Raw genomic sequence first — 17067 nt, forward strand, 5'->3', positions numbered from 1 at the left:
ACCCAGCAATAGGATCATAGGGTAGTTCTATTTTTAATTTTTTGAGGAACCTCCAAATTGTTTTCCAGAGTGGCTGCACCAATTTACATTCCCACCAACAGTACAAGAGGGGTCTCTTTTTTCCACATCCTCCAAGACTTGATATTTCTTGTCTTTTTAATAATAGTCACTCTAACAAGTGTGAGGTGTTATCTCATAGAATGCTTTTTAAATCTGTGGTTTTCCAAAAAATGGAAGGGGTAATGTTGCAGTGATAAAAGATATCAGGACTCAAGAAAGTGAGGTGGAGGAGTCACAAGCATATAGTTGTTTCAACAGAATTATAGTGTCCAGAATAAGGGAGGAAAAACCCCACTTCTGTCTTAAGTGTTGTGAGGATCAAGCATGATGTAGACTGTTCAGGTATGAGCACCATATTTTAAGGAGAGATGTTGACAAAGCAGTTCCAAAGATGGTACCCAAGAAGGATAAGAGGCCAGTACCCCCTCTTTTTTTTTTTTTTTTCTAGAAAGAACCAAGACAAAAAGTTTATTCAATCTGAAACAGATTTGAAGAAGGATCGTTGTCTTCATATAACTAAAAGATTTGTTCATTTGGAAGAAGAATCTAGGGTCAGTGTTGGGAGATTTAAAAACCTGTCAATCTGGGATTGGAATGAGTAGCTTCCTCAGTGGTGAACAAGCCCAAGTGATATGGAGAAACAGAGGGGAAATGCTGCAAAGGCAGCTCATTTATCAAGCGTTAGACAAGATGGCCTGTGAGTCTCTTCCACTCTGAGAGTTAGATTCTAAAGGATGATTCTAATCAGTTCGTTGAACAGAAACCTAAAGATAAAAGCCTGTTTTCTCACCCTGGTTTATCTACTGGAAATGGATTCTTACACTTCTGGTTAGCAGTGAAGCTATAGAAAGTCCATGTACTGCTCCGTGCTTTTCAAAAACTTAGAAGACTGAGCCCTTGAAGTAGTTTCTGTTTTATATGTATGAAGGATTTTTTTCTGGAAGCCAGTGCCCTCTCACTGGTGCAGCTGGCACATGCAGGACCTGGGTGAGCCTGAGTATAGGGCTTGCTCATGAAGAGGGAAGGGAACTGAAACCGAAGTGGCTGTCTTGTTTAACTATTACTCCTGTTCTGTGGAAATCGGATTTTGTTTGGAAGGGGCTTCTTGTTGATGTATGAATTGGCTGGTTGGTTGTTTGGGACATTTTAAGATTGTTCTAGTTCATCGCAGTGATCGGGGGCTTGTTAGGATTCTCAAAGAAGTAATAGGCCAGGACAAAAAATATCTCACAACCAAAATGGCCTCAGGGAGCTAGAACAGCACCATCCAATAGAAATATAATGTGAGCCATGTATGTGATTTTAGATTTTCTAGTAGCCACATTAAAAGAAACAAACACGGCACCTGGGTGGCTCAACCTGGGTGGTTGAGCATCTGCCTTCGGCTCAGATTGTGATCCCGGGATCCTGGGATCGAGCCCCACAGGGACCCTGCTTCTCCCTCTGCCTGTGTCTCTGCCTTTCTGCGTCTTTCATGAATAAATAAATAAATAAATAAATAAATAAATAAATAAATAAAGTCTACACAAACAAACAAACAAACACACATGGGGGAATTGATTTAAATAAATATTGTACTTAACCCAGTATACCCCAATTATCATTTATTTGTACCTGTGGCTGGTGGCTCCTGTACCGGGTGTACGTGAACCGGGGGTCCTCCTCTTTCCAGGTAAAATGGTCAAACAACCGTGGTGCCCTCCCAGCAGCATCGAGAAGTCAACCATGCTTGTCTCTCAGCGTCTCCACCTCTGCTTCTTGAGCTTTGCCTGCTTCCTTTTCCTTGTCTGAAATCCTTACCCCTGCTTCAGAGCTTCCACTCATTTGTGATGCCCATGGTCCCATGGCTTGTACTCTTGGCACCTTCCCACTTGGCTGCCAGATTCTGGACTGTTCCGTTGATGGCAGTTTCTCACTGTGTCCTCTTCAGATATGCCCGGAGGGTCTTGCTTTCCTTGGGTCATGTAGGAACTACATGGCGAGTATTCACGTCACCTCACAGGGTGCTGCTGCCTACCGTGTGCCTGGCTGCCACTTGTTTAGGCCTCGGGTAGTTCTGGGCAGCTGTGGCTTAAAGCACAAAACAAAACATGGCCCCCTGTACATCATCAGTTCCCTAAGAAGTTAGCAGGTCCTCTGGAAGCCTCAGAAGGTAAGGATTTGCGCATAGCCTACACAGGCGAGGGTGTCCATGAGGACAGAAGGGTGATAGAAAAGGAGTTCACCTATGGTCTTTTTTTTTTTTTTTAGATTTTATTTATTTATTTGAGAGAGTGTGTGCACAGGCAGGAGGGGAAGTGGGGGATAGAAGGGGAGGAAAAAGTAAACTCCCCACTGAGCAAGGAACCCAACATGGGCCTCTATCCCAGGACCCTGGGATCCTGACTTGAGCCGAAGGCAGACGCTTAACCAACTGAGCCACCCGGACTCCCTCAGCTATGGTCTTAAGAGATTGCCCTTCTCCCAATAAATAAAAATTAAAACAAATTAAGAGGTTGCCGGGATCCCTGGGTGGCGCAGCGGTTTGGGGCCTGCCTTTGGCCCAGGGCGCGATCCTGGAGACCCGGGATCGAATCCCACGTCGGGCTCCCGGTGCATGGAGCCTGCTTCTCCCTCTGCCTGTGTCTCTGCCTCTCTCTCTTTCTCTCTGTGACTATCATAAATTAAAAAAAAAAAAAAAAATTAAGAGGTTGCCCAATAAACTTCACCAGCTGCTATGAACTTAGGCCTTCCTGCCCTCCTTGGTTCCTCCTTCTGCCTCGTCTTTCCCCTATTTTTCTCCAAGTTCTGTTCTCCCCCACTTCTTTTCCTTAATCTATCTGCCACAAAATGCAGCCCCTTAATCTTCTGACTCAGCTGGGCATGGTGTCCAGTTGGAGAAAAGATTCATTTGTAGGTCGAGGTGCAAGTTCTTGGCCTCCCACTTTCCTTCTAAGTTTCTCCTCTTGAGCTCTTCTGGCTTGCATGGTTCTACCTGGGTTAAGGACTTCCAGTAGCTGTGACATTCGGCGAGGGTTCCTTGGATTTCAAGATTTAAAAACTGATCGATGATGACTGCCTCACTTGCTACTAAGGAGTACTTGGAATATGATTCCATGGGAGTTTACTCAAAATTCATATTAAAATCTGAATGAGTGAAAAAACAGAACCTGACTATAAGTTTTGTTGGAGATGGGAGGAGAAAGGCATGCCAAGGTGCCTGAGGGGAAGAAACAGAAAAAGGAAGAATGTTCAAGATAGTGGACCTGGAAGGCAGACTCCCTGCTTCTTATTTCTTTTCCTCCTGGAGCCAGCCTACAGACCAGCCCCATGGTTTGTGTGTCATACCCCTGTGCCCTTGATAGAGGGCCTCCTGTAGAGGCCACACTAGATTGACTCTACCCTTAGTGGAGATTGGCTAATCTCTTTAGTTTCCATCTTTGTAGAAATGCAGGGCTGAGGTGCCCAGCTCTTGCTTCTCTCAAGAGTCAGGGGAGAGCAGATCTGAATCACAGTGGTCCTGGGATCTTGTGCTTGTGGCCCTGGTGATTTGGCTGCCAGAGGGAATTTATATTGCTCAAACACATTACGTTCACAGAGCTTCCCAGATTCACCGGGCATATGGGTAGACTTGCGGGGGGGCGGGGAGTTAAGTCTTAACTATTAGCTTGAACAATATCTTTTTTATGTCTGCTAGAAAATACCAATTTTGTCAACTTACAGAAAAGGAAATCAGTGAGTGGGGCCCCCGTGAGTTCTTTTCAAGGAAATACAGTCCCTTGAAAAGGTGATAAACGGCATGACACATTTCACCTTTATGTAGATAGATTATCAAGGAAATAGTGGTATTAGTTTTATTCCTCTAGATGAAATGGGAGCAAGGCAGGGGGAAGTGGTTTGTAACCTTTGAATGATCTTATCTGTGCTATACTTGTGTCTGCCCTCCTTCCCTGGTCATAGGATTTGCTCTTTGAGCATTCTGTGGCTCATACTCTATCCTTAACTTTCCTCTTTATCCTTCCTACTAAGTTAGACTATTTCCTGGTTCTTTCCTCTCAAGAGGATGACCTTTGTCATCTTGACAATGACACCTTGATAGGACTGAGGGCACCTAGAAGTTCAGTGTCTTCTATGGTTTAAGTTATAGAATAACAGGCTTATCTGCTTATGATGACTGAGAATCAAGAACCACTGGAGATAATGACAATTTTTTGTGTTTTTAAAAAGATGATAATTTCTTGGGTACTTTCTGAGTTTTCAAAAAGATGATAATTTCTGAGCCAACTGGGTGGTTCAGTTGGTTAAGCATCTGCTCACTCTCTCTCAAATAAATAAAATCTTAAAAAAAAACCCAAAATGTTAATTTCCACAAATCAGAAATTGCCCTAAGTTTAGTTGATTTATACGCATTTAGTTGATTAGTTGATTTATATGCATTTTACATAGCCACATATATTACTATCAAAAATGGTTTACATCATAATGATGATGTATATGAACAACTTCACTTTGTTAATTAGAGCGTCTTCTGGGATTTCTGAGGAATAGCCGGAGACATGATCCTAGATTAATTAAATTAATATATTAATATTTAGATTCAATTAAGTTAATGAAAATATTATTAATATTTAATATTCAGAGATAACATTTCTTCCTGTGGTAACCCATCTTACTTTTATACTGAGGAAGATAAAAGTAGACTGAAGAGAAAGAAAAGTAAGGGTTAGGCCTAACTCAACTAGAGTCAGTGGTCAACTAGAACGCATTTTAAACGTAAGTGGTCTGTGAAGTGGGTTGAAGAAATGCTCTAAAGATCTGTTTACTCTGTGGACTCAGAGGGTGGCTTCCATTTGCTGGTGGGATTTAAAAGCAGACAGCCTTGGCTCTGCCACCTACACTCTGTAACTTCGGGCAAGGTGCCTAATTTCTCTGAGACTGATTCTTCACCTTATGTTGAAGATGAAATATCTCCTTGTAGGCCTTTTGGAAGGCTCTGGTCTATTGTAGGAACTCTGTGTCCAAGAGAACAGACTAACTCCTTGGACACTGATTTTTGAGGTTTTAGTGTTACTGTTCTAAAGCCATGTGTGACCCCAAGAACCCAGGAACGCCTGGTTTTGAAGGTGCAGAGATAATATTTTGCCTACAAACAAACAGATGAATAAATAAAATCCAGAAAATACAGGCAAAGAGGTTTAATTGACTACCATTTGAACTCTTTTTAATCGTTATTGCTAGGCGCCAAACAGATTTCTTGGCCTTTACGCCAGTTTCCCCTCTGGGCCCTTCTTTGTAGAAATCCTGATTATCTTCCGGGGCCCAGCTGACTGGTACTGTCGGTGAAACTTTTGACAATCCACAGCCCCAGGCAGAGAGGGCCTGTGTCTTCTGTACCCTGGCTACTCGGTTTTTACCTGATGGATGGCCCTTATCTTCTCATTAGGTTTTTGTCTTTTAGCATCTACAGGGCCTGATGGAATGCAGTCCTAGAGGGTCATGAGAGCTTTACGTTTCTGCAAGCCTCAACCCGCACAGAGCTTGGTGTCAGTCAGGTTGAATTCGATTCACCTTATGTTGTTTGTATAAAATAAATAGGGTAGTGCTTTCAAGCAAATCCGGAAGTTTCCTATTGTCCAAGTCACTGACAGCATACAATAGGCTGACAGGATTACCAGCTGCTTTCTCAGCCTCAGGTTTCCGTGCTGTAAAGCCTTTCCAGAAGGTCTGAGCCCTTGCAGTATCAGGCACTGGATAAATTACCTCCCCCACCCTCAGATTAACAGCTTCCTTGAGGTATAATTTACATACCACAAAAGTGAGGTATGTGATTCAGGAGCCTAGTTCACATATCGTAGAATAATAAATTCACCCATTTTGAGTGAACAATCAAACAATTTTTACTGTATTTACAGAATCGTGCAACCATGACCCTCATCTAATTTAGAATATTTGTATCACCTCCAAAAGGAACCTCATGTCTTTTATAGCTACTTTCTATTTCCACACCCAAACCCTACTCTCCTGTCTGTTATGGATAGGTCTTTTCTGGACTATATATAAATCAAATTATATGTATTTTTTTCATATCTGGCTCTTTCTGCTTTGTGTGATATTCTTGAGGTTTATTCATGTCGTAGCACGAATCAGTACTTACTTCATTATATGGGTGACCTACTATTCCATCATGTGGACGTACCACATTTTGTTTATTCGTCCATTGGTACCCATTTGGGTTGTCTCCATGTTTGGGCCATTACCAATAGTGCTACTGAGAACATGCCTGAGAAAGTCTTTGTACAGACATATGTTTTCTTTCTTTCCTCCTGGGTAGATCCCAAGAGTGAAATTGCTGGTCCATGTGGCAACTCCATGTTTAACATTTTGAGGACCTGCCCAGCTGGTTTCCAAAGCAGGTGCACCATTTTACGTTCCCAACAGTAGTCCTTAAGGTTCCAAGTGCTCCACATGCTCACCAACACTTGTTACTGCTTGTCTTTTTATTTACACCATTCTAGTGGCTGTAAAATCACATCTGTGATTTAGATTTGCATATCTCCAATGAACAACAGCGTCAAATGTCTTCTCATGTACTTGTTGGCCTTTGGTATATCTTCTTCTGAGAGGATGAACTGCCTTTTGGTCATTATTTCCTTGAATTTCGGTACTTGCAATCCAATCTTATAGATGAGAAAATGGAGGAATGGAAAATTTGGGGGTACTTGCCCGAAGACACCCAGCTTGTAAGTACAAGAGTCAAGATGATTAAATTTGTTTTGAAGATGGAGTGGGTTAAGAGATGAAATTGTGCAACACAGATTAAGAACATACCTTGTGGCCCCAAATGTTCAAGTCTCTGCCTCCTGAATCTCCTGATTAAGCAATGGCTAAGACTTATTTTAAAAATAAATAAATAAAGCAGGGTGCCTGACTGACTCAGTAGGTGGAACACACGACTCTTGATCTCCAGGTCTTGAGTTGAAGCCCCACATGGGGTGTAGAGATTGCTTAAATAAATAAGCCTTAAAGAAGATCTTTTAAAAATAAATAAGGGAGCTCATAATATGCAGTTACTTTTTCTCTGGATTTATGCAGACTGTGGTTCCTCCTTTTTTTTTTTTTTTTTTTTTTTTAAGAAGCAAATGGCACCAATCCTTCTTTTCTAAGGAAACCCTATGGGCTATTTTACTATTTTAGCCTGCATCCTTCTCCTCCCCAATCTTTATAAGGAAGGGTTTGTGCTGAAGTCCTAGTTGACGTTTCTGCAGCTTTTATTTTTTGTTCCTTCCATTTCTCAAGGGTCCCTCCCCATGGCTGTGGTCTCCATTTTGAGGGTGCTCATTGCTCTGTGCTAGCTGCATTCCGACACCTGGACACTGAGGAAGATGGGTGGTTTAAATCCACCTCAGTTTGCTGCTCCAAATGCTAATTCTATGTTACTGAGCTTGGCAAATTCAGGGCTGCACTGGACAGGGTTTCACAACCAGTTGTTTTTACTTCAGAGGATTCCTAAATGCATCTCTACAGTTTTCTCCTTATTAGGAAAGAAGCAAGCTTCAAATTCCTATAATCTGTGCAATCCTGACTAACCTCCTTCAAGCCTCAATGAAAGATCATAACAGTTTTTATGGAAGGTAAAGTCACCCTGGTAGAATTTTCCAGGCAAATGCTGAACCTGTGCAGCTGTTTTTAGCTGCTTTTGCGACTTCTTGGGGCTCCTTCCTGGTGTGTGAAACTCCAGTGTCTGCAGTGTCATGAATCAGGCAAAGGCGAGGCGAGGGTTGGGGTTTATGGCTCTCCTTGTTTCCTGGTCTGAAGCCATAAAAGGGAAGATTAGGTAGGAGTGGAAATGAAATCACGGACAAGGCAGGATTGGGAAGGAAATTACTTACAATGATAGGTCACTATTGGCAAAATGTGGGTCCTGAGAGTAGAGACCTTGCCTTGTTCTGAAGGTCATAGGTTCACCCAGCACAGCTGAATGCATAGTACAGCTGGAAACAGCTCTATCTTTTTTTTTTTCCTTTTTTAAAGATTTTATCTATTTATTTGAGAAACAGAGAAAAGCAAGAGAGACAGAACACAAGCAGGGTGAGGGGCAGACAGAGTAGCAGACCCTCTGCTGAGCAGGGACCCCAACACAGGGCTTGAACCCAGAACTCCAGCATCATGACCTGAGCCAAAGGCAGATGCTTAATGACTGAGCCACCCAGGCCCCACTAAGCAGCTCAGTCTTTTCCCAGAATGTGTGGAGTGCTTTCAGCTTCTTCCCAAACCGTCTCCTGTAACAACAGCCTCTTCCCTTGTTAGGCTTCGTGCTCATTGCTGAACTTCCCAGCTGTCTGTGTGCTGATGTGCTGGCAGTAGTTGCCGATCAGCTGCATATTGATCCCGGCAGCACGCATGGCACGCAAGGCCTCAGACAGTTGGTGTCCCTTGGCCAGACACTTCTGGCTGAGAGAGCTTTGTATACATATATATATATATTTTTTTTTGGACCATATTTTTTACAAGTGCCAGACACATGATTGTTTTCAGTATATGTCACAGGGTAAAAACTGTGCAAAAGTATTCCCTTACTATGCCATCCCACGTTAGACCCTAGATTTCAGAATCTCAGAGAAGCAAGCTTTCCATTTGGTCATAAAATGTAGGGAAAAGCTGAATCCAATAACGAAGCATGGATCTTTAAGTAGCATCGTTGTCCAATGTTAATTCTATAAAATGGGGATATCTCCACTTTCTAGATGGCCCCAATGCTGGCAGTTCTGTTGATGTCAATAATGTACGTTTTTCTCAAAGAAGAAATTCTATAGAACAAATGCTTTCTCGAGGAGAAAGCAGAAGATTTAAGACTGATGCTTCATGGATTGAGTCATTTAAGCCTCACAGAAGTCCTATGAGGGAGGGGTGCCTGGGTGGCTCAGTCAGTTTAGTGGCTGACTCTTGGTTTTGGCTCTGGTCATGATCTCAGGATCCTGGGATCAAGTCCTGAGTCAGGCTTGGTGCTCAGCAGGGAGCCTACTTGGGCTTCTCTCTCTCTGTCCCTTCCCCTGCTCATGCTCTCTTTCTCTCAAATCAATCAATCAATTTTTTTAAAGGAATATTCTAAGAGAGGTAGATATTATTACCTCCAATTTGCAGGTGCAGAATCTGATACTTGAGAAGGTAAAATGACCTCACCTAGGTTTGTTTGACCCCCTACTTCATGATCAGTTTAATCCACTAGGCTGCCCTGCAGAAATTCCCACAGCTGAAGCTGTGCATTTAATGGAAACATGAGTTTGAAAAAAGAGACAAACCAAAAAACCAGACCCTTAATTATAGAGAGCAAACTGATGGTCACCAGATGGAAGCTGAGTGGGCTGACGGGTGAAATACGTGATGGGGATTAAGAGTACGTTTGTCATGATGAACACTGAATAACATATGGAACCATGGAGTTGCTGTATTGTACACCCGAAACTAATACAACATTGCATGTGAACTATACTGGAATTAACATTTTTTTAAAAAAAAGAAAACATGACTGATTATTTAGAAAATGTTTAAAGATCTTAATGAGTTTTTAACCTTTTCTTTTAAACTCATTTCAAAATTATTATTATTATTATTACTTTTTTAAGATTTATTTATTTATGATAGACATAAAGAGAGAGACAGGCAGAGACACAGGAGGAGGGAGAAGCAGGCTCCATGCCGGGAGCCCGACATGGGACTCGATCTTAGGACTCCAGGATTGCGCCCTGGGCTGAAGGCAGGCGCTGAGCCGCTGAGCCACCCAGGGATCCCCCAAAATTATTATACTTACAAGAATAATTTAGAGCTCTCTGGTACCCTTCATTCCCACATCCTCCAACCCATAACATCTTACCATGTTGGCCTTATTTTATTCCCTCTCTCTTTTATTTATTTTTCCTACACCATTTGCCAATTATTCCTTACTATTTCAAGCAGTGTTTCCTAAGCGCAGTCATCTCTTACATGACTGTAGCACAACCATCCAGTGGAACGTCATGATTCTTCAAACCACAGACCCTATTCCAGTCTTACTGGTGGTACTGAGAACATCCTTCCTAAACTAGGATCTGATTAACGATCTCAAGCTGCACTTAGCTGTCATACTTCTTTAATCCCCTTTAATTTGGAACAACTTCTCAGAAAATTTCTGTCCCCCCAGATCTTATCATTTTGAAGACTGCAATTTTGATGTTTCCTCATGATTAGAGTCAAGGTATGCCTTTTGGGCAAAGATACCAGAGAAATGAGGCCTTGCAGGCATGCAATGTTACTGAAGGGACTGTTTTTGACAAGGAGGGCAGAGTGGAGGGAAACCATAAAGTGCATGGTAATACCCAGAGCCAGTGATAATGGGACTATTATCATTTCTAGGCCTGGAAGAAGGAGTGGTTGGAAAAAGTGCTGTGAACTGGGCCCCTTTGAGGAGAGCTTCGGTCTAAGGAAGCAGCTATCCTGCTGTGACTGGCAAGAGAGGAGCTGGGGAGCAAACACCTTGAGGTCTCTCTTGTGCCCTCATTGGCAAACCCAACCAGAGCCAGAGCTGCTTAATAAGCTCCCCATAAATCAGCCCTCCTGCAGGATGGAGAACAGAGGGAGGGATCTGAAAGGACCAAATGGAGGGGTGCCTGGCTGGCTCAGTTGGTAGAGCATGTGACTCTTGATCTCAGGGTGTGAGTTCGAGCCCCATGTTGGGTGTAGAGATCACTTAAAAATAAAAATCTTTATTTATTTATTTTTAAATTACTATTATTATTTTTTAAGCAGGCTCCATGCCCAGTGTGGAGCCCATCATGGGGCCTGAACTCACAACCCCAGGATCAAGCCCTGAGCTGAGATCAAGAGTCAGACACCCAATCAGCTGAGCCACTCAGGTGCTCCAACAACAACAAAAGTTTTTAAATAAATAAAAGGACTGAATGGGAGCTATTCAACACTGTTTTTCAAGTTTGGGAGCAGGGTTATGCTGTGATGGAATTCTCGCAATAGTGTATCAAACCCCAGTCAAATAAAACAGTCATGTGGATGGCCTCAGACCTAGTCTCCCGGAAAAAGGAAAGCTTGAAAAAAAAAGAAAAGAAAAGAAACTTAGCAAAAGTCACTGGGACAGCAGGTGTCTAAGGATTGCAAAGGGCTGGGAATCCAGGAAGCATGAGGCAAGATCTGAACACCTGGTGTCCCCAAGTCAGAACAGAGGAAGGAGAACCTTGGGCGTGGGGAATTGTTCTCTGCAGAAAGAGGAGAGAGAGGATGGTTCACGGGGCCTCTGGGCTCCAGATTCTTACCAAGCACCTGGTAATTAGTTCAAGGGCCAGGCCTCAGGCACCCAGTTCACCTGGGGCCAAGAGTTACCTGGATCATGTCTTCTGCTTGTGACCAGTCAGAACATGCAGCAGTGTGGTCACCTGCACAGGGGAGGGAGGGATGGAGATTGGAAATCAATCATAATACGAGCTGCAAGGAAAAGATTTGTCCAGATGGTTTTTCTGAGCTATAGAAAGAAAGCAGTGGAAAGGAAAGAATTTCCATAGTGTTTCTGACGTAGGTGCTTTCTCAACACTGTTGACCGATTGAACTTGAAACAGAAAAAAGAAGCGCTGGAGAAAAGGAATGCCTGCGTCTCCCTGGAAGTGAACCCAGGCCCACTTCCTTCTCACAATGGTTCCATGGAGCCATCTGGGTGCTGATGCCTTCCTGGGCCTGCCTGATGGGGCACTGGATGGCAAAGTGGCTCACTTTCCAGTCCCAGGTCACACCTCCCCACTGAGTGACCCTAGACAGGAGATCCCTGAGTCATAATTCCTCGCTGGGGAGATAAGGGTGATGGCCCCAGATGCCAGCAGTCATCATGTCCGTTGATAACACACATCCTGCTTGTCTCTGGGTGTTCCCTCTCTCCTCATCTGCTCCACGTTACAAGTGGCTGGCACTCAGCTCCTCATTGGTGAGCTCGAAGAGTTTTTGAATTTTTGAATTTTTGACTTCCTGTTCTGTTTTCTCTTGACTCCTTTTCTTCTGGGCATTGCTGACTGGCAGAAAGGAGAGGTGGCCGGTTGGGTCGTGGCCCAGAGTGACTGGTGCCAGGAACCAGAGCAGAGACACCCTTAGCAATCCGTCCCCTTGAGGAAGTGAGTAGGCTCTGCACGTGGTACTGCAGCGCATTTAATCACAAGGGATTATAACCTGTAAATATTAGTTTTTCTAGGACTCCTGATCCCCGTTCACCTAGAAGACTCACCTAGCAGAGTTTTTCTGGGAAAAGGACCATGACTCATTTCATTCATTCATTCATTCATTCATTCATTCATTCGTTTTTGGTGAAGAATTCTAGAACATGGGAAAGTGCACAGATCAGTAGTGATCAGCTTGATAAAATTTCACGGACTGAACACATTCAAGTAACAACCATCAAGACCCAGAACATGATCCGCATCCCAGTCACTACCCTGATGTCTAATGCCATAGATTACTGTGACCTGTTTTTGTCCTTTCTATATATGGAAATAAACAGCCTGTACTCTTTTTCTGTCTGGCTTTTTTCATTTTTTTTTTTTGGCTCAATATTATGTCTGTGAGATTCATTTTCTGTGTTGCAAACACAATATATTTTTTTTTCCTCATTGCTTGGTAGAGAGAAGGAGGGGCATGAAATGAGGAGGGATGATTTTGTCCCCCCCCACACCAAGGGAACATTTGGAGATATCTGAAAATATTTTTGGTTGTCACAACTTGCAGTTGGAGGCAAGGGGTGCTACTGTCATGTAGTGGGTAAAAGCCAGAGATGCTGTTAGACATCCTACAGTGCACAAGACAGCCCCCACAACGCAGATTCAACCCAAAATGCCAGTAGTGCCAAGGTTGAGAAACCCTGATGGGCATTTGGGTTGATGGGCATTTGGGTCTGTTGTGAACATGGCTGTAGTGAATACTGAGCTGTAGGTCATTTCATAAACATGACACATTTCTGTTGAGTAAATTCCCAGGAATGGTATTATTGGGTCATAGGACCTGCCTGTGCTCAGCTCTGGAAGTTACTGCATTTTCCAGAGTTTTTTCCATTCGCACTTTGACCAGCAGCATGTGAGGTTCAGGTTGTCCCACATTTGCCCCCAATAATTAGTATTTCTGTTTCTTTCTCTCTTTTGGGGGGGTTGTTTTTTATTTTTATAAAAATACCCTGAGATCATGACCCAATCTGGAATCAAGAGTCTGACGCTTAACTGACTCAGCCACCCAGGCACCCCTGAGTTGTTATTTTTAAATCTCTCTCATACCCTTCTTCTAATTCAGTTTATGGCACATTAGATACCCAAAACATCAGTGTTTCTCAGTAAGTAATCCTATTCTATCTTTTGCAGGAGACTGGAATTATGCACAGGTGTGCTTGCTGTATACAGTAAATTAGAGAAGGGATTTGGGGCAGGACCCCTTGCAGCTAGAGCTTTGCTCTCCCTCTTTTTTTTTTAGAGGTGAGGGGTAGGGGCAGAGGAGAGGGAGACAGAGAATCTCAAGCAGACTCCCTGCTGAGCATGGAGCCCAAGGTGGGGCCTAATCTCACGACCAGAGATCGACCCTAGATCATGACCTGAGCTGAAATCAAGAGTCAACCACTTACCTGACTGAGCCACCCAGGTGCCCCCTGGGCTTTTTTTCTCACTTAAATAGCAGTATTAACACATTTCTATATGTCCATTTTCTTCCATTCTTCCTGGCGGTGCTGATAAGCTTTCCAAGGTAAATTTTACTCAAGAGATCAGATTACCCACTATTTGAGTTCATGCTTATTAAGTATTTTCAAATCGTACCGTATTGTTTTTCCCAAAACTTTGTTTGTTTGTTTGTTTTTATGGTAAATTACTTAGTCACAGGAAAAGAGATCAAGTAGGGTCATTGAGGAAAAACAAAATCAAAGAGTTTGGTCTTAGAGCTATTGGTTCTCAAACAGTTGGTTCCAAAAACTTGTTAGAAACATAGATTATTGGGGCCCCTGGATGGCTCAGTTGGTTAAGTGTCCAGCTCTTGGGTTCAGCTCAGGTCATGATCTCAGGGTCATGGGATCGAGCCCCGAGTCCAGCTCCACACTCAGTCAGAGCCCACTTGAGTTTCTCTCTCTTCCTTCTGCCCTTCCCCCTCCCACTCAATAAATAAATAAATCTTAAAAAAAAAAAAAGAAAAGTGGATTATTAAATTTACCTGGAATTTACTGACCGCTTGGGGTGAGGGCCCTTGCAACCTGTATTTTTACAGCCCCTCCAGGTGTTGGGATGCTTGGCAGAAGTTTGCATACTTTTGACCTGGAAAAACCTTATCCCCAAGCCACAGACACACCTAGTTTGGCTACATACTTATAGAAACAAATGTTTTGGTTCTCCAGGGTTAAGCAATTCACTTCCATATGTAAATTCAGATGAAGTGTACCTTCATCTTGGAATATTAATTTGCTGTGACTTATTTGGGGTAATTTTGTTTTCATTGCCTAAACCTCCAAATTTCAGGATCTTCATATTTCCAGTTGCTACATTTATGCTACCAGAACATTGCCGCCTATCTACGCATGCTTGGACATTTGCCTATTTGAATATGTATATGCTATCTCTTGCAAGTATTTGCCTAGCATTCTTAAGTATCCAGGAAGTGTTTCCATGATACCTTTGCTCCATCAAAATCAGATGCAGATCACTTCAGTTCAAACTGCCATGGTTCAGTCTAGCATAACCATCCCCTGGACCTGCTCTCTAGGTTTTAAAAATCTGCATATTAAACTTCTTCCTTCCTCTGAAATGAGAGTTTGAAATAATGCTTTGGGTTCGGTGATCTAGACAACAACTTCTTCTGTTGCTAATTAGATGAACAGTACAGAAAGCAAAATGATTGGGTCTCAGGAGAGGTGGATTTTCCCCAGAGAACCCCATCAGAGGACTCTTCAGTTATGGGAGTTGTTGTTTTAGTTGAAGAGGTGTTTTATAAATGTCTTCTTTCTTCTTCTGTTTAACATTGTGATTCATCATGAAAAAGAAAACCAAAAACCTCCATTTACAAACTATCTGGCCACCAGAACAGAATTATGTAGTTGGCTGTCCAAAGTGAATTGGATTGTCACCATTCTCTCCTTTCCTTGTGAATTGCTCTTAGTTCAACGGAAAAACATATTCCCCTACATGTTATAGTTAAGAGTGAGTCCCTGAGTCATTTGACCTGCTTCAATAACAAAGGACACCACACTAAAATGTCCTTCCAAAGGACAGCCATCAGCGAGCCCAAGAAATGATAACATCTCACCTCATTCACCCAACCTTTTCTGCCACGGGACTTACGCTTTCAATGTTACTTTGATAAACTTCATCAGACTCTGTCCTTGTGGGGCCCTTCCTGCTGTTATTTAACATTTTAAATGTAGTATGCCTGCACAAGACTGTGTCCCCTCCATTTCTTTCCCAAGTAAAGGACAGCAGTTAATTGAGAATGGAAAAACAATTCCCAGAACAATTATGAAACTATAATGAAGTTTGCATAAGTACATGCAATTAAGCAAAGAAAAGGTGTGTGAGGAGGTGCCACTTCAAAGAGTTCAGTGCCAATGTGGTACGTGCATAGTGAGGTCTCTGTAGGTGTACACAGAGACAGGAGAGCAAAAAAAAAAAAGGATTACCGGAACAGTAAAATCACAAATCATGGTGGACTCTCCTATGCTGTGCTAAAACACAAATTGAAACAATGGGCAAAGATAGATTTTTAACACTCCTTTTTCCATCACTGAAAACTGCCCTTTTCATCATTGTCCCTAAAGATCTTACTTACTTATTCATGAGAGGCAGAGAGAAGCAGAGACATAGGCAGAGGGAGCCTGAAAACTGTTCTTTTCAAATGCCCGGATGATTCTGGACCTGTTCAACAAGCATTGAACGTAGCATATGCCAAATGGCCCATCCTCCAGAACAGAAGACTGTTTGAGTTGCTGGGGAAGAAGAAGTCCCAGCTCTCCTGCAATTCACCTTCTGACCACGACCCGTACTCTGAGGTCACAGGTGGCTGAAAGGGAGGTTTTTATCTGCTGCTACGCCAGAGAAGTTCCAGATTCACAACTCTGCCTGGGAAATTTCTCCACATTGGGCTTTCTTGTCTCTGTTCTGCTCTGCTGTTGTCATCTCTCCAATCCGAATGGCTTCTCCATGTTCTGAGTGTCAAAATCCACCCACCGGAAGCCCTTTCTCCCCATCTTACTTCCAAAGGAGCTTTTTCCCCTCTGAGCGCTCAGAACACTTCGTGGATATCCTCTCGTTTGGAACCGATCCACAGTCTTCTGTGTTTTTGCAGGTTGTGTACGTACATACAGATGTAATTTCCTACAGGACAGGGGCCATTCCGCACACTTCCTGGATACTGTCACCCTTACTTAGTGGATTCACCATTCACATCCTGAATTATAGCTCATTTTAGTGAAAAGGGACTATAGAGAATATCCTTTTTAAAGATGAAGCAAGTAGGGACCTGAGATCACGTACTCGGTAAAAGTCAGAGAAATGACTAGAATCCAGGTGTCCCGATTTTTGCACCATAGTTGGTAATATTGGGAGGGTTTGAAGCGGGAAAGTAGGTTCTGGTCTCATGGAGTCGACGAATGAATCTTGAGGACAAAAGAGAGTAAAACAATAGAATTTTGTTCAGTGAGGCTAAGAAAAAGCTCTCAGAAGTGAGAGGGGTCCGGACAGGGTTGCCACTGGGGGCTCTATAGGGCTGGTCTTGTATTGAAAGCCAACCAAGGAACCCAAATCCTTTTAATACCTCTATGGATACCACCATTGAGGAAGGACTAGGGATAGCACCTTCAATGGCTTGCTTCCTTTTTAGTGTCTGGTAATTCTTCGTTGGTCGTAAGTAGCTGTTATAACAAGACCCCACCTCTGACACCTGGGCAGGATGGTCTGCTTTATTTATCTCTGATTTCCTTTCATCTCCATGTTTTTGGGATTTTTGTGAGCCTGATTCCATGTTCCCCTGTCTCTCCCTACCTTG

The 17067-nt window shown here is 43.0% G+C and overlaps 1 protein-coding gene and 1 non-coding gene across 5 annotated transcripts in view; both read left to right on the top strand.

Annotated features, from left to right (window-relative positions):
- The window catches only part of GCNT2 (glucosaminyl (N-acetyl) transferase 2 (I blood group)), an 83008-nt gene that overhangs the window by 3635 nt on the left and 62306 nt on the right, over window positions 1-17067 (top strand). Inside the window, exon 2 of one of the 4 annotated variants that reach the window (XM_038584153.1) lies at window positions 10429-10731. The exons of 2 other annotated variants lie outside the window; for them this stretch is intronic. In XM_038584153.1, the coding sequence (XP_038440081.1) occupies window positions 10429-10496 (68 nt within the window). In that variant the 3' untranslated portion in view covers window positions 10497-10731. Of the gene's footprint in view, window positions 1-508; window positions 1447-10428; window positions 10732-17067 lie in introns of those variants that run through there. One more of the 4 variants, XM_038584154.1, reaches the window with a different exon arrangement.
- TRNAK-CUU lies at window positions 10681-10752 on the top strand. Its single transcript has one exon. It is a non-coding gene; the product is annotated as a tRNA-Lys (tRNA).

This window comes from Canis lupus, chromosome 35, assembly GCF_011100685.1.
Source record: "Canis lupus familiaris isolate Mischka breed German Shepherd chromosome 35, alternate assembly UU_Cfam_GSD_1.0, whole genome shotgun sequence".
Classification (NCBI taxonomy): Eukaryota; Metazoa; Chordata; class Mammalia; order Carnivora; family Canidae; genus Canis; species Canis lupus.